Below are 18,861 nucleotides of genomic sequence, written 5' to 3'. Positions count from 1 at the left end.
TCCTTTTTTAAAAAAATTGAGAGCTCTCTCATGCTCTCTAGTCTCCTCCGATTTCCAGTCGTCAGGCCACCATGGCAGCCGCCGGTCACTTACGAAGGCGCTATCGGCCACAATGGCTGAAAATTTTTAAAATGGCCATATTTCGGCCTTTCAATCCCCAAGCTTGAAAAAGTGTCATCTTTCATCGGAGATGACAGCCTCAACCACCCATGGCGGCGCAAATGCGAAAAACTGGTAAGATCTCGGCTCTTTATTCTATTTTATGTTTATTCTTTAAAAAAAGAGTAAATAAATAAAGAAAAGCGAAGAAATAAAATAAAAGGATCTCGTTTAAGAATTTTTCTATCCTTCTTTGATTGATTTTTCTTTGTGTATTTCGTATTCAATTTTTTTTTCTGTAAAAAAATTACATTGATCTAGTAATGGCTTTTATAGCCGATAATCCACTGTGCATTATACATTGTGCTACTGTTTTCTACTATTTCTTGTTGTCCTTGCTTCTGTCTTCTTTGTTCTCTTTTGCAGGTTCGCGAGGTCAACAAAGGAGAAAACCCTGGCCTTTGCCATTTCGCTGTAATGGCAGCAGAAGGTGCCAGGCCTCGAGACGAGGCTCGAACGGCGCGATCGAGGGAGGGGTACAGTGCACATGGGAGCATTAGGGTTTAGGTTTTTTTGAATTAGTTTAGGTTTTTGGGCCAATGGGCCTCTTTTGTATTTAAGTTTGTAATTTTTTGGTCTGTAATTTTTGGACTAAACTGTTTAATTATTTTGGAAATTTTATTTATTTTTGTGTTTGGTTTTTTTAATCTGGTTTGGGCCCGAGCAAGAATGGGTTATTACAGAGGTTTTTTTTTTGAGATTTACTTTGGACTTTTGAGGTGAAAGTAAAAATGGGATAATTGAGGCTAGTAATATCTTGACACCCCTATTAGGTTTGAGAACATGTGGCAAAAGGTGGGTTTGGATGGACAGTGCGTTTACTAGCAGTTAGTGTAAAAATAATGGTGGTTGTTAGATTAGATATTGTAACGATACTGTAGCATGAGGCAAACACTACACCAAAACAGGCTTTTAGCGGCATTTTTAGTGGCGTTTGGATACAAAACGCCACCAAAAATCAAGCATTAGCGGCGCTTTAGGAAAAACGCCGCTAAAGATCTAGTATTAGCGGTGTTTTTTGGAAAACGCCGCTAAAAATAAGCATTAGCGGCGTTTTCCAAAAAGCGCCGCAAAAAACCCAAGCACAACGACATCGTTTTTTTATTTTTCGGGGCTTTAGCTGCGTTTTGGGAAAAGCGCCGCTAATGCTCGGGGCTTTAGCGGTGTTTTTGGAAAAGCGCCGCAAAAATATTTTTAAGTTTTTTGGGTACGTTATTTAAAATACTATTATTCAAAATAATTTTTAAGTTTTTTGGGTACATTACTGAGTGTTTTTAAATTTACATATTAAATAATTTCTTATACACTGTTTTGCTTTGTTCATGAGCACTGCTTAATTTATTAAATTAGATGCATTGTCTTTGTTTGGTCTTATATTAACCATCCATTGAATCTTAATGGTTGAATCTCTTGACTGTGATTATCTCTAAGAAGTATTAGAAGAAATGTATTAATAAAAAAGTTCACAAGGTTAAAGTTTACAGAAAGTTATTCTACTTAAGAGGTAGACTGATCTCTAAAATAAATATTATTTTTCCATCTGTCTGCTAGGCTGCTAGTTATAGAACTGCTGAATTCTGGATTGAAATCCATTTCTTTAAAGATCTGCTAGAATGATGTCCCTTGAAAGTGCTTGATTAATTTTGCCATCTATGTCTGATTCTTGTTAATATTTGTGATTCCAACTGGCATTGATAATCGTAAGTAGTAGATCTTCATAAGCATTGGTTAATTCACAAAAGATTTGCAGTGCTTGAGTGTATGAGGTTCCTATAAGTGAAAAAAAAATAGTATAACTATCTCAAAGTTTTAAGTGTCTATAACGTGTTTGATATTTATATATTAAAAATATCTTATATAATCGTAAAAGAGATAGTATTAATTTTAAAATATTGAATTAATTGTCATTATAGTTTAGGGATTATTGTTTATGGTTTACGGTTTAAGGGTTAGGGTTTAAGGTTTAGGGCCGGGTTTAGGATTTAAGGGTTAGGGGTTTAGAGTTAATCCTGCCATATTCATTAAATCATCCAAAAAATGCATTTTAATTTATATTTTAAAGATGTTTTTTAATTTATATATATTAAATAATTTCATATATAATTGAAAAAGATAAGATAGTATTAATTTTAAAATATTTAATTAATTATCATTATAGTTTAGGGTTTATATGGTTTACGGTATATGGTTAATTTAATATTTAAAGCCAGTTTAGGAGTTACTATTGTCAGGTTTGGGGATTATATATAGATTTAGGGATTATGGTTTAAGGGTTGGGATTTAAGATTTAGGTTAGGGGTTAGGGGTTAGGAGTTAGGGATCTAGGGTTTCAAGGGTCGGATTAAGGTTTAGGGTTTAGATTAATTAGTTTTTTAATTTATATATTAAATATGTTCTTATATAATTGTAAAAGAGATAATAATAAATTTAATATATTGAAATTTTGAGTATAGTTTATATTATTTAAGAGATATATAATAGATAGACTTTATGTATATTGAATGGTTAATTTAAGTTAATTTAGGGTTTAAGGTTTATTTGAGATTTGTTAAATGATACAATTTTTACAATTAATTAATGCTTTTATATTTAAAAATATTTAATTTAAATCATTTGATATATTTGATATGGATATATAGGGTAATTATTTAATTTGGATAGGACCAAATTATAAGAAAAAAAATACAAGAATAAAAATGAAATAAGAAAACTAAAATTTATAATATTATTTAATTCTTTTAAATATTACTTAAAATTTTAATAATTCTTTTATTTATAATTTATATGAAAGATACAATAATTGAACATAAAAAATATGAGAACTTTAATGGCGTTTTTAACTATATATTAATATTTTTCAAAACGACGCCGTTTCAATAAAAGAATTTAAATTTGTTAGTGGCGTTGTCAGAAAGTTTTTTATAAAAACGCTATAAAAAAACATTTCACTTGGCGCCGTTTTATCCTAAAATTTCCCCCTAAAAACCCTAATTTCACTTTTAAAAATTCTCCGCCTAGTTGTCTTTCCTTCTCTCGTATAAATTTCACTCTTCCTTGTTTAATTTATTTCCATTTTGTTTTGAATAAATTTCAGTTTCTTTTTTACATTCGCCGCTGCAAGTTCAAATCCAAGGGCTGCCATCTTTCAATTCCAAAAATTTTCTTTTTTCTCCTCGTAGATCCAAAAATTTTTATGTGTTGAAACTGCTTTGATCTTTCTTTTTATTGTATATTATACGGAGAAAGCATTTCTCAAACAACCCAAGGTGTTTTTAAGGTGAACTAGCTTCTTCCATTGTTATATATGTTTTACTTTGTTGCTAATTCATCTTACTCAGACCATTCTAATACCTCTATCAGCTGTAAAAAAATTGGGAAAGGAAAGAGACCTGGAAAGGGAGGGAATCGCTTCTGGAAAAGCATTGGGTTAGGCTTTAAGACACCCAGAGAGGCCATTGAAGGTTTGCTTTACTTTGCTCTTCCTTATCATTACTATTTTGCTTGCATATTGTTATTTGATTTGGCAATTAGAATACATGTTTCTTAGCCATGCTTCCTTGTGTTCATCACTGAATATGTGTAATGGTAATTACTTGTTCTCTGCTATATATTTTTTTATTGCTAAACTAGATAGTCTAACTATGTTGTTCTTTTTGGAGATTTTGGGACAACATTCATCACCATTTTACTGTGTTTTCTGCTTGGAACTGTTTTAGGGCATTGATATAGTAAGTTTATTGCACTTCATGTTAGATGCTTTCTCTTGGGGTTTTATTTGATCGATGTGATTACACTGTGGAGGCCATGTTTTTGGCTAACATGTTTCTGAGATCTTACCTTTACTCAAACAGTTCATGTCATAGAACCATGGGGCATCCATAATTTTTATGAATGTCTAGCCCTTTGTTGATTCATTTTCATTGTACTATTTCATGTCTACTTCACCCTCACCCTTTCTACAATTGCATTTATTGACACTTACATTGGATTTCAATGTTGTTCAGGAACATATATTGATAAGAAAAGCCCATTTACTGGCACTGTTTCTATTAGAGGCCGTATCCTTGCCGGTACTTACCATAGTGCAAAAATGGTAAGGACTATTATCGTCCGAAGGAACTACCTTCACTGCATCAAGAAATACCAAAGGCAAGATACCTTTTTATTTTAATATTACCTGTAAATAGTAGGTTTTGGAGCATAGAAATGAAATTGGTGGGATAGAGGCCGTTTTTCAATGTGGAATTAAAGCTTTGCCTGTGGTCTCTCATTATTGCAGTTTAGGGTATCCCTTCGCTTTCCAAATAGATTTTCATAGATGCTGGATTTGAGCTAAAGCTATGCATATACATTTCTATAATTTCAAATTTTTAAGTGTGTTTCGGTAAAAAAAATAAAATTAAATTGTTTAGCATTTTAAAGTGCATTGTGATTGTTCATTTATGTTTGCATGCATTTATATGTGCCTTGCCGCATCTTTCTTCTTTATAGAATATTATAAATCTATAAATATATTGATTGTTAGTTTTATTTTATAGATATAGGCCGACTCATTATATAGAATATTAGATATATAAAAGGTTTTTGTATATACATAGAGCCTTTATCAGTTAATCCTTTTCATATTTATTCTATATATATCTCATTTTTCTCATTTTTTTAAATGGCGCCAGATGAAAAAAAAACCCTCAAATATAAGTCTATGCAACTATACAAGTTTCGTTCTTGTTTACAAGTTATTTTTTAATTTCGGAGCATTTATGTATTCATATCATATTGGTATTGATATATTTTAATAATTTGTTGTCATAACTTCTTTATTTAAACTTTACTTATTGTGTCTAACATTACTTACTTACTTGTCTAGTTCTTGCACTTTATTTGTTCTATGTTTTTTGGCCGTCATGTCATGTGTCCATCTAATATAGCTATGATAGATTTTAAAGCCTGGGAAGTATGAAGTTTTGGTATGCTATGGTCTGCATTATTTTCCTTTTGCTTATTTGGACTTTGAATGTACATTTCTGGTAACTTTTGTTTATGATTTATCAAAAGAATATTTAGTCACAGATTGACAATTATACTAACATCAATTGAATTAAAATTTAGTCGGCATATATGAATAAAAAAGTTTGACTTGCGAGTGCATGATGTTAAAATTTTATGATAAATGATCGTTTATTTTGCCAAGAAAATTGGTAGCTATATGTGGTTGGATTGATAAAAAGGTCATAGTCACAGATTGACATAAACCTAAAATATATCATTTCATTGCGTCTTATTCAAGGCATGTATTTATTTATTTATTTTTGTGCCAATTTAAACGTGCTTAATTTTTAAAGTGGAATGATTAAAGTATAATTTTATATAAAATTTAAAGACTGTTGGTATAATTTACCTAAATTATATATGTATATAATTATTTATTTTATAGTTCACACAAAAAATATATATATTGTATATTAGATTTTGACACGCTCATAATATAGGAGAAAACAATTATACAATAAATGTATAAAATTTTGATTAAAAAAAGATTATGATGTGGTATTTTCTTGGTTACAGGTTGCTAATTAACTTCTTGTTATGTGTGGTTACTAATTAAATAAATGAGTTTAATCACATTTAATCAACGAACCAAGCTTGAATATAGGTGAGCTTTGCTTGAACATAGGTGAGAATGTTTGATTTACTGTTAAATTTCTTAGACTATTGTTCTGAGCTAAAGTGCACTCATGGATTGGCCAGTATTCATATAATATGTCGAATGTGAGGTTTAGACATACCTGACCATCCTTCTCTAACATTTTGAGAGAATAATTGAACATGTATTTGTCTTTGTCTTTGTTGTTTGTTGCTAGGAATATCCAGTTCTTTGGCCTTGATTCTCAGCAAAAGGTTACATCGTCCTATGTTGTGGTCATTGGTCTTGGAGGTGTTGGAAGTCATGCTGCATCTATGCTTTTGAGATTAGGAGTTGGCAAGCTCCTATTGCTGGGCTTTGACCAGGTATCTTATATGTTTCATCAATGATTAATCCAGTGCTAACTTATTTAGGCTTGGTATATGGCATGTATAATGTTTGCATCAGAATCATCTTGTTTGTCTGCATGTATTTGCTTGCGGAATTTATGTTGTTGTTAATGGTTTTTATTTTAAACTTAAGTTGTGTCTGCCAATATACTCTTAAATCATGATCCTTCTATTTCTTTAGGTTGCTGAGAAGACTGTTTTTCTGCGGCCTAAAGAACTTAAACTTGTTCCTGTGCCTTGGAAGGTAGTGCATTTAGAAACAAGTTTCTTGATACGGATGAACTTATGAGCTATTGTAGCTGGTTTGCGGTAAGAAATGACTCCTATTTCTATTTGATGGTACCTGGAATGGTTTAATACTTCACCGTCTATAATATTTCTATTGCCCTTGGATCTTATGTTGTGGTTGCTAGTACCTTACCAATCTCATTAATGTCTTGTTTTATTCTTCCTGAAATTCGAAGAATCAGTTATTTAAGTGTTTTCATTCAGTTTACATGTTTACCTCTGTTTCTTTGAGTTTCATATTTAACTAATCCATCTTAATTGGTGGTAAATTCACGTTTTAGGCACTAATCAATTTTAACCAACTTATCTAACTGTAATTTTTACTGCTTGTAGACTTTCAGCAGCATGATCCCAAAATGGCTGCGGAAAACCAAAATTGTCAAGCAAATTAGCCAAATGCTGGTGAATCACCTTGGACTAAATTTGACCAAAGATGATCTACAAAATGTGGTTTATTTAATGGAGCCATATGGTCAGATAAGCAATGGAATAGAATATCTAAATCCTCCCCTTGATGTCAGTAACTAACTTGCTTGTCATTTTAAATATGCAAGTCAATTGCTATTAATAATTTTCTGTTGGATTCTTTTTGGACTGGAAAATAATTTCTGGGGATAGTCTAAGAATCTTAAATTTTATAGAAAGCCAATAAAGTGCTTGCTGGACGAAATGTGGTGATTAATTGAATTGCAAGGTCATACATGCTGTTAATTTTTTAAGAGCTGATAAATGAGTATGACATAGTGCTCATAAATTTTCTAAGAAGGATGTCTTTAGATGAATGGAATTGTTTGATAGCTTGAGGTTATAAATCTTTGTATTGATTTTTCTCAACAATTTGAAGCCTGTCATACTTAGCTAATTTTTCTGTGAGAATAGGTGTTTAAGAATTGTGAATTGTCTTGAAATATATGCGGTTGTGATGGTTGATATATTATCAAGCATGCAATATATATTACTGTCGTGACAGGTTTTTATAGGAAATATTTGAAATCGGTACGAATTTATATTCTTGTTACATGGAAATATATATTTAGTTTTAAAGTTAAAATTTTAATAGAAATTTTAATTTAATTAATATTTTTATCCTTAAAAACAAAACAAAACAAAACAAAACATAATATAATAATTATCATACAAATAAATATTATTTAATTAAAATATTTTTTCAAAAGTCATGTTTTAGCGGCGTTTGTTAAAAAGCGCCGCTAAAAGTCATCTTCATTGTGGCGTTTGTTGTTTAAGCGTCGCTTCTCAAAGCGCCGCTCAAGGCCTAAAAAAAGCGCCGCTAAAAGCCTATTTTGGTGTACTGAAAAGGTAAGTTAAACGCACTGCACCCCACCGCCAATCCAAACCCTCCCTAATTTTTGAGCAAGCATGATTCAATATGTCATTAGGTATATCTCATTCTCATCTAATCGTTGAAAATAGTTGCCCATTCTAGTGTTTTTTGTTTTGGAGCTTTTAACTCAATAAGCTCTTGCAAACTTCCATTTACCAAACACTACAATTAGAGGGTTTGACTATCCAATCCTCTATTTAAGCTCAAATCAGCTAAAAAATACCCAAAACTCTGTTTACCAGACACCCCATAATATATTTCTATTATTATTTTGCATATGTTATGAATTTGAATGGAATTTATATTTTAGTATGTTGTTTTTTCAAAATAAATTTAGTTTAAAAAAATCTTTTAAATCAAAATTAAATCAATATTGCATTTAGGGAACACTTCAAGAAATTTCATTTAGATTAAATTACAACATAAATTAATTTTTAAATAAATTTATGATTATTTTTTAGCTTAAATGTTTTATTGAAGGAAAAAATTTAACCATACTAAAGTATTGTTCATAATTTACATTTGATAGACATTAAAATATATTAAAAATTTGCAAATTTATTATAATATTGTTTTTAAATACCATTTTTTAAAATATACATTATTAAATTAAGATGCAATTACAGAAAAATAAAAAAATACAATATTTTAATATTTAATTAATGTGAGGAGAAGAAAATGATATAACTAAGAAAGATTTTTAGAAGTGGTGGGTCTCATTGGAAAATGAGGAATGAATAAGTTCTTCAATGTTCAAAGATAAATGTCCACCATCATAGTCTCCATTTTTATATTTGGCAAAGTTACTCTTCTCACAAGCGGTAGTTCTATTGTTTGCCATATCAACATTTTTATATTAAATCAATATAGTCTTTTGTTTCCTAAAACACGACCTATTAAAAGTCAAACAACCTTAAATCCTTAAAAAAGTCAAACAAAGATTTTTTGAATTTTCAAAAAAAAAAAGGTCAAACAATCTTTTTATCATAATAATATACGTAATAAACTTCAAATAGTTTCCTCTATTATTTAGATTTTATCATAATAATATTAAGATTTTCTAATAATCTAATTAGTTCATACATAAATGTTCAAATTTTAATATAGAAACGAATTGATAAATTTTGAATTCAATTAATGGTTTTTATAAACGTTCAATAACTATATATATGTGTAGAAATTCACCATAATAATATTAAGATTTTTATTAAAAGAATCGTAATATTAAATATAATAAAAATAGAAATTGTACTAATGATGTGATGTACGAAATCACAAAATAGGAAATATTACTTAGTTGGATAAGTTCAATTTCTGAAATGTGTATAATGGACTACAATTTCTGAAATGTGTATAATGGACTATTAAATATTACATGTTCCACAAAAAATTACTTTGTATAGTTAAAAAAAAAAAAACATCCCTCTCTTTGAGACCCACGTAAATTCTTCAAAAACTACTTTAAATCTTATCTCCAACGACGACACGACTTGGTGTTGCAAAAGGATACAAGATTATCGTCAAGTAACAAATTACAACAAAATAATTTTATTTAAGAAAGTATTACGATGATCAAATCCACTAAAAAAACAGTATCCCATCATATAGACTATGTAATAGCCCGCTTGGCGTAGACCATATTGATATGTTGTTTGGCATACAATTAATAAGCCAAGGTAGAAAAAAATGGGTGAATTATCCTTTAAGTGTCTAGGTGGTGTATTGCGTGGATTCAACAATACACCTAATTGAGGGACGCCTTGCAGGAATTCACCATTTGGGGAACTCTAGGGTTTGGTGATCTCTTTTGTGTGACAATCCGCTACCCCCAAATACTTGGTACAAACTCGTTAGTTTGCGAATCAATAGACTTGTTTTTCGTGTTTTAACGTGAAAACCATGTCTCAGTGAGTATTAGGGGTGAGCATTCGATCGAATCAAATCGAAAATTTTCTAGTTAATCGAGTTTTCGAATCTCATTTTATCATCCTAACTTTATTTGAAGTTTTCTCAAATCGAGTCGAGTGAGATAGAATTCAAATCGAATCGAATCGAATATATTTGTTCGAGTTAATTTTTAAAAAATAATTTTGGGGTCCTTGTAACCATTGTCACCCATCATAATAAAATTTGTCCACCTTAATCAAAATTTTTATTAACTTTCATCACCTCATAATTTATTTATTAATTTTTTATATACTGGTTAGCTTCTTTGCTTGCTTAGTTGTTTCAATTATCTTCAGATTCTTATCACTATGTATTTTGGAATTAAAAAATATATTAAATGTAAAAATATGATTTTTTAATAAAAGTTATTTTAAAAATAAGATGTGAAATTGATACCAATATAAAATTTTAAGACGAATATTTTATGGCATAATTAATAATTCAATTTTAATATAAATATTCAATATGACTAAACAATTCAATAATATAAATAATATAAAATGTGAAATTTAATTTAATAATATAAATAGTAGATATAAATAAAATTATTACTATTTATGTTTAGTGATTTTTTTTGGATAATTTTGATTTTTTATTTGAGAGTAAAGGGTGAGAAGTAAAAGTTTAGGAGGAAAATAAAAAGTTTTGGGGAATAAAAGTTTGACGGAATGTAAATAGGGGGAGTAAAATTTTGGAGGGAAAATATTAAAAAAAAATTGGAGGGGGGAGGGTTTGGGGTAGATGGGAGGTGAGATGGGAAGGGAATAAAATTTTTAGGGGAAAAGTGGGAGGGAGTAAAAATTTTGGGGGAAAATAAAAGATTTTGAGGGTTTTTGGGAGTAAAATTTTGAGAAAAAGTAAATGGGAGAGTAAAATTTTGGTGGGAAATGAATTTTGGGTAGATTGGAGGGTTGGGAGGGGAGAGGAGTAAAAGTTTTGGGGGGAAAGTGGGAAGGTGTAAAAGTTTTGAGGGAAAAGTAAAAAGGTTTAGGAGTTTGGGGTAAAAATGTAAAATATTATAGTTTGATATTCGAATTATTCAAATTATTCGAGTTATTCGAATTCGAAAACTCAACTCGATTTGAACTCGAAATTCGAAAAAAAATTTGAGTTGATTCGAATAACTTGATTAACTCGAATAACTCGATTTGTTTAACTCGAAATTCAAATTTTTTTTTCGATTTTTTCGAGTCGAATCGAGTTTTGCTCACCCCTAGTGAGTATCGTTAGAGTTTAGTTGAGACCTGTTTGGAATTGAACTAGAGTACTATAGATGACAGCTTTATGTGTTTAGGTAGCAGAATGATTTGTTTAGTTGGCTCGGGTTTTAGGGGCTATAGTGGGATTTTCTAACCTTTCCACTAAGCTTTGTCCTCGATATCTATGTTATATAAGGATACCGATAGTCGGCATGTTTTGCCTTTTTTTTTTCTCTGCGTTCTTTTCTGAGTTTCTAGAAATTTTTAAGGTATTTTCGTTAGAGAAGATGAGGAAGGTTTCCAACAGCTAATTAAAACACCCTTGTTAAGTACCATCTTATAATTTCTGGAAAGCCTTTAGGTTGTTGCCAAAGGGATTTACATTTTTGCATTAGTTCATGCATGATTGAATTAGATAAATGATCTGATGGTTATAATTGTTTCTTATTTAGCTTAAAAAGCTAGTGAAGGTTCAAGCAATTAAGGCAAAGGACCAGTAAAGTAGATTTTGTTCTAAATTTTGCTAGTGAGTTCCTTCTTACTTCCTTTGTGTTATGAAACTTCCATGATATGTGGCTTGTGTATGGTAAGTTGCTCTTACTGTAAATAAGTCGATGCGTTGCATTTGGACATGTGTGTATCTATCAGTAATGCCTCAGTTCCTTCTTATTCACCATTGATGGTAGTAGATGATTAATAGATTGTCTTTTATAACCCCTATTATTTTCTTTAAAGATGCGTTACCAAATGAGAGAAGAATAATGATTTTTTTACACCAAAGAAAATCTTCATAACTGTTTTTCTAAAAGTTTTATGTTAATTCGAAGGGTTTGTATCTGTCAATAATGCCTCAGTCCGTTGGGCAATTTTTCTGGCTATATGAGACACGCCATGTCTTCTTGACGGGCTAAGGGGTGCTACAAGTTTCGTATCAAAGCCTAAATTGAGCCGATTCTCAAAAAATCAAAGGTTAAGTCATGCCCCGCTATACATGATATATCTTTAGCTTAGTTTAGTCCCTGTAGTTTTGTTTAACTTAAGTTGTGTTGCAGCTAAAAATAATGTCTGAAAGTTCAAAAGAAGCCACAAACAAGGAAATTGAAAATCATGTACGACTGGATCAAGGACAGGATCTTGTAGTTAATTCAGGCGTGGCCGAAAATTTTCACAATGATAGGTTAATGGTTTGACCAGTTCATTGGAACAGCTCAAGTACCTCAACTATCACTGCAATCTCAATCAGAAGTGGTACAACCAGTACCTCCTATACCTTAGGTACCAACTGCAACTTAGTATAAAAGAGATCCCGTGAGAGAGATATGTAAATGGGATGCTAAAGAGTTTTTAGAGGATAAATGTGATGACCCCGCAGTAACAGAATAATGGTTTTCTGGTGTATGTAGAGTAATTTCAGAGCTGAAGGGCACTCCGACGGATAGCCTCTTATGTGTTGTTTCCTTAAAGGAAGGGGAAGCGTAGCAATGGTGGGAAACGTTGTTAAGTGTGGCCCTAGAAGAGTTGATTTATTGACACTTTACTTAACAAAGTTTAGGGAAAATATGTTAATAAGATGTGATGTATGTTGAGTAAATGTAGAAAGAGTTTCTATATTTCAGACAAGGACGAATGTCAGTAATTTAATATAAACGAGAATTTGTTAGACTTAGTTGCTATGTGAGAGACATGTTTCAAACTAAAAAAAGCCTTGTGCCTGATGTTTAAGTGAGGCTTAATGGATGAAATTCATACCCTGGTGGTGGCATTAGAAGTTCAGAGTCTAGAGGCCATGACAGCCATGGCTCAGAAGATTGAAAAAATTATCCAAGAAAGAAATAGATGGCATGATATAGATAGAATGAAGCGTAGGGTCTCTAGTCCACCATCCTCTATGAATTTTAAAAAGCCAAAAGATAGAAGATTCTTTACACCTAGGAGAGATTTTTAGTCCTCAATTTTCTGACAAGAAGGATATGGATGACAAGCTACCTCAATAATGAGTATTGGTGGGACCAGGATAATAATGGACCCCGTATGTGAACACTGTGAAAAGAATCATAGGCGAAAATGTTGGAGACATGCAGGAGTTTGTTATGCATATGAATCTACGGATCATCAACTTAGAGACTGCCCCTCAAAAGCTGAAGTCATCGCAGAACAATATGTGCGAAGGGCACAAAGCACACAATAGGAGATGAGATCTGAAACAGTTGCAGAATCAAGATCAATTCAGGGGACTCTAAAGAAGATTTACAACAAGACCAACTCAGAGGTGTCCACCAAAGCCTATGTAATGAAGGCCAAAGCAGTTGCAAACTTACTAGAGGTTATTATGTGTAAATTTTCTTTTCTGAGAAATAACATTCATGCATTAATAGACCCTGGATCAACTTATTCATACATTTGTACAAAGGTCATAAAAGGTAAGAGTTTAGAAGTTGTTTCTTTTTAGAAAAATGTGTTGTTGACCAACCCTCTTGGTCAGAGTACGGTGGTTAGCAAAGTTAAAAAAAATTTCTCGCTGACTTTTGGCGAACACATCATTTTGGCAACTTATTGCTGCTAAGTTTTCATGAATTCGATGTTATTGTTGGGCTGGATTGGTTAATCAGGCATAACGCCACACCAAAGGCGTACGGTTATTAACTGCAGAAAGTAGAGATGTGGTATTGCCTGGCGTACAGACCAGTATGTCAGGTAGAATAATTTTGGCAGTATCCTCCAGAAAGCTATTAGTTAAGGGCACAGAGGCCTACCTAGCGTATATCATGGATTCGGCTAAGTTGAGGAAGGAAATTAACCAAGTTCCGTTAATAGCGTATATACATGTTCATGGACACTTGAAGTGATAAATACATGTATGTGGAAATTGAATATTGATGAGCTCATTTATGTTTCTTGGTATTTATGTGAATTACATGACTAACATGCTTGATGAGGATATGTGTTTAAGCAATTGGCCAAATTGGTTTGAGCATGTTTAGTTAGCTTACCTTAAATATGAAAAAATGGTAAGTTAATTTCCTGTTATGCGAATTTACTAAGTATTAAATGCTTACTCTATTTATTTCTTTTATTTTACAATATTCAAAAGCTCGTAAAGGTTGGAAGCTGGTCGGAGCTACATCATACTATCCTTCAGCTTGTTTCGGTATAAATAGAAAAATTTCTTTTGGGTATATGGCATGTATAGGCTAAATTTGGCCAAATGATGGTTTGTATGTGTTTGGTTGTGATTTGCGATTGGTATGGCTTAAGTTTGATACATTTTGATATATATAAGTATATGGCTTTATCATAGTTGATATGTGTTTTGATATAATTTATTGATGGTTAACTAATAGGAAAATTGCAACATTGCTTGAATTGGTACAAATATGAATACATATATATATGTATAAGTGATCAAATTGTTAAGCATGGATACTTGATTATATAAGATGATATGATATGCATAAAACTTGGTTATAGCTTGATTCAAATATTTTATATTGAATTGGGAATGTGTTTAAGTGTTAATGTAGGTTGAAGACAAGTTTGGGTGAGAAATGAGGCTTGGAAATGGCCATATTTTGTCCATAGGGGTAGAGGCACGGTCGTCTGTCTCAACCGTGTGTGACATACGGCCTAGCACATAGGCGTGTGTTTTGGTCGTGTGTCTCTTCCATCTTTAAAATTTCAAAACAGAATACTCATAATTGATCACAAGGCCTGGCACACGGGCATGTGGCTTGGCCGTGTGACCCCTGCAGCTACACACAGCCTACCACATGAGCGTGTCTCTTGGTCGTGTGACCCAAGTTAGAGAGTTACAAGGGTACAGACACGGGCTAGGACATGCCCGTGTGTCCCATTTTGAATGCCTACACGGCCTGAGGCACGGGCGTGTCTTTTGGCCGTGTGAGCCACACAGGCGTGTGTGCCCTGGACTTAGGAAAAAGTTTGAAATTTCGTGAAAAATTCTCTTAGTACCCGGTTTAGTTTCGACTTGTTTCAAAAGTATGTTTTGGGCCTCGAGGACTTATATAAGGGACTTTATAAATAATATCTGCTATGAATGTTAAATAATATGAAATGTCTGTATTTAATCTGTTTATTCTGGTAATGCTCCGTAACCTTGTTCCAGCGACAGATATGGGTTAGGAGTGTTACAAGGATGGTGTCATTGGAGTTGAAGAAGTTAAAGAAACAATTACAAGACTTTCTGGACAAAGGATATATTCCACCAAGTGTTTCACCTTGGGGTGCGTCAATCTTGTTCGTGAAAAAGAAGGATGAGACTCTTTGCTTATGCATCAATTATTGCAAACTGAATAAGGTGTCTATGAAGAACAAGTACTCGCTACCTCGGATAGAAGGCTTGTTTGACCAACCATGTGGGGCTAAAATTTTCTTCAAAATTAATTTGCAATCTAGCTACTACTAAGTAAAGATTAAGGGTGATGATGATTTGAAAACCGTATTTTGCTCATGCATGGACATTATAAGTTCCTAGTAATGCCATTCGGATTAACGAATGCGCCTACAATATTCATGGATTTATTGAATAGAATTTCTCAGCCCTACTTGGATTGTTTCATAGCCATTTTATTAATGATATTTTGGTTTACTCTAAAAGTGTAGTAGAGCATGAAGAACACCTGGATATTATGATAAAAACCTTGTGAGAGAACAAGTTGTATGCCAAATCTAGTAAGTGTGAATTTTGGCTGAAGGAAGTCTATTTTCTGGGTCATGTTACTTCCGTTGAGGGCATCAAGGTAGAACTTGATAAAATCAAAGTTGTGGTTGATTGAAAGTTTCCAAGAAATGTCACTGAGGTACGTAGTTTCCTAGGTTTGGTAGGCTACTACAGGCGGTTCATAAAAGGGTTCACCATATTGGTGACACCTCTCATGCGACTGTTAAGAAAGAAAGATAAATTCGAGTGGGTAGAGGTGTGTCAGAGGAACAAGCTGTAAGCAGTTTTAACCGAAGCCTCAATTTTAGCTCAGTTGGATTTTGGCGTGGAGTACACTTTGTTTACTAACGCATCCTTAAATGGACTGGGATGTAACAGCCCGTCTTAAGTGAAATTAGAACAGTGGTTTTGGGACCACATATCTGACATTGAAATATTTATTTTATTATTATTTTATTGCCTACAGCATGATAGTAGTACCATATAAAAATTTCATTAAGAAATTTTACCGTTTATATGCTCAATTTGAATAAAAGGATTAAATTGCGTAAAGTGTAAAAGTTGAGTTCTAGTAGCTAAAAATTTTAAATTGCTGTAGAACCTTAAAGTATGAGTCCTTGCATGGTAATTAGACCATTTATGTTGATAGTGGATGTACATGGCTTGGTATAAGTGTAATTAGTGATGTTTTTAAAGGTTATTTAAGTAAATTATAAAATAATGATTAAAAAAATGAAATAAAATAAGCCATCATCTTTTCTTTCATCATTTACAATCGAAATTAGAAGATAAAGAATTCATTGTTGAATCTAGGGTTCGATCATGCTTGTTTAGCTTGACTGGTATGTATTTTTGTCCCTTTTTAAATGATTTCTATGTTTTTGGAATCATTGTAGTTAATCTAGCTAACCCGGAGACTAATTTATGAAACTGCTAAACTATTAGAGTTTTACCATTAATGAATATGCATGAATTTTGTTGAGTTATGGAAGAAAATGATTAGTTGTTGTTAGATAAACAACTTTTGTAAAGAGATTTTTGATGAAAATGTCAAATTGGGATTAAATTGAAAAATAGATAATTTTACATGGTGAAATTGTGGAATAAATGAATTATAGGGCTTGCTAGAGACCTAATTGATATTCGAATATAATGGGTTATGGTGGAATTTCATGAATTTTCATTTTTATGAGTGAGGGACTAAATTGTAAAGAAACTAAAAATATAGCGGCAAAATGGTAATTTTACCAAAAATTGATTTTGGGTTAAATTGAATGAAATATATATTCAATTGAGTTAAATTTATCCGTATAGATTAAAATAGACCTCGTATGACTTTAGATCGGGGCAAAGAGAATGTCTCGGATTAATTACCTACGTATCTACGTATACTAATCGAGGTAAGTTCGTGCAATTAAATTGTGTATACATGTTTTCTTTCGAAATATACTTGTGTTATGAATTGTTATATGTATATATCGGTTGCATATCCAATGACGTACGACTATTACCGAGCCTTGTTTGAACCTTAACAATTCGTAGGATACAAATGACATGTCATTAGGGTTTACATGATTTGGGTGCTGGTCCTGAACATCCTATAGATGGTTGAGGTCCGGCATGTGTTGCGGATACTCACAGCTCGTTTGAGTAGCATCATGTAGCTATATTCCGACCCACAACTCGTGTGAGTAGGCCTATTTTCACAACTCATGTGAGCATACTGAATCACAACTCGTGTGAGCATACCGATTCACAGCTCGTGTGAGCATACATGTACAAGATTTGACGGATTACAGTTATTTGAGTTAGCACACTATGTGTGAGCTATCCTAGGTATCCAACGGAATTCTAATGGTTCAACGGGCATTATTCTGATACGAAATGGTAAGGGTTCATTACGAACTATTACAGGGATACATATGAATAATATGGAAATGTTGTTACATGGTATATGGAAAATTGAATTAGGTGATACATGTATGTAACAACCCGTTTTTAGTGAAATCAGAACAATGGTTTTGAGACCACAAATTCGAGGTCAAAAAATTTATTTTATTATTATGGGATGATACATGGTTGATGTATATGTGCTTAGGCATTTGGCCAAATTGTATTGGGATATGCTTATTTACTTACCTATTATATGACTAAGTGGTAAGTTATATTCTATATTATATGAACTTACTAAGCTTAAGTGCTTACTCTATGTTATCTTTCGTGTTTTATAGTAAGTCGGAAGCTATTTCTGGTTGAAAGCTTGTCAGAGCTATATTACACTATCTATCGGCTCTTTTGGTACTTTTGGATATTAATTTTTGGTTACAATGGCATGTATAGGTATTTTGGCTAATGTGGTCATGTATTTTGGGTTGTTAAATGACCATTTGTTTGGCTTGTGTTTTGGCACTTTGATGATGGTATGAGTTTAGTATATGATATGTAAATATTAACTTTCTAATGGTTGATGTTTAGAATTGTTGTGAAATGGCACTTGGTTTGAATGGCTTATATAGTTTTAGATGCTAGTGGTTGAATGGCATGATTAGTACCATTTGGTATATTTTGGCAAGTAAGTTTCATGTTATGTACTAAGACAAACATGCCTATAAGTTAGTTGATTATTTGGCCGAAAATGAATACATAGTTATACATGTTTATTTATTGTCATTTGAGGTGCCTAAGGGCATATTGGTTGTATGTGATCATACCATTTTTATAGGGCTAAAATATGCATGGTTTTAGTGCCTTATTATGGCTTGTGTATATGTGCAATTGTGGTTGTAGGTATATACCAATTTGGGTGAGAAAAGTGGCTTGTAAAATGACATATTTTCATCAATACGGGTAGAGACACGGGCGTGTGTCTCAGCCATGTGTGACACAAGGCCAGGTGACACGGTCGTGTGTCCCCTGTAGCTTTCAAAATGTTGCAAGTCAAGCTGTTAGACGACCTAGTACACGGCCTAGCACACGGGCATGTGAGGTTATTTCAAAGGGTACATCGCCTGGCACACGAACGTGTGGCTTGGCCATGTGACCCAAGTCAGTGAGTTACATGGGCATAGACACGGGCTAGGACACAACCGTGTGTCCCTATTTCGAATGTCTACACGGCCTGAAACATGGGCGTGTCTTTTGGCCATGTGACCCTTGCAGTGTTGAAAATTTTCCTTGTTTCCTAAAAAATTCTATAAGTTTCTGATTTAGTCCCG

General features: G+C 32.4%; 1 protein-coding gene across 1 annotated transcript; it reads left to right on the top strand.

Annotated features, from left to right (window-relative positions):
• Positions 1-422: 422 nt before the first annotated feature.
• On the top strand, positions 423-7,150 carry LOC107911151 (uncharacterized). Its single transcript, XM_041104297.1, has 8 exons — positions 423-470; positions 526-660; positions 3,339-3,436; positions 3,520-3,620; positions 4,164-4,308; positions 6,021-6,168; positions 6,374-6,501; positions 6,814-7,150. The coding sequence occupies exons 1-7, from the start codon at positions 423-425 to the stop codon at positions 6,479-6,481; spliced, it is 783 nt and encodes a 260-aa protein (XP_040960231.1). The 3' UTR covers positions 6,482-6,501; positions 6,814-7,150.
• Positions 7,151-18,861: the final 11,711 nt, after the last annotated feature.

The sequence above is a fragment of the Gossypium hirsutum genome, chromosome D11 (assembly GCF_007990345.1).
Source record: "Gossypium hirsutum isolate 1008001.06 chromosome D11, Gossypium_hirsutum_v2.1, whole genome shotgun sequence".
NCBI classification, from domain to species: domain Eukaryota; kingdom Viridiplantae; phylum Streptophyta; class Magnoliopsida; order Malvales; family Malvaceae; genus Gossypium; species Gossypium hirsutum.
Note: the sequence above shows the minus strand (reverse complement) of the source record. Positions and strands in the feature narration are given on the sequence as shown.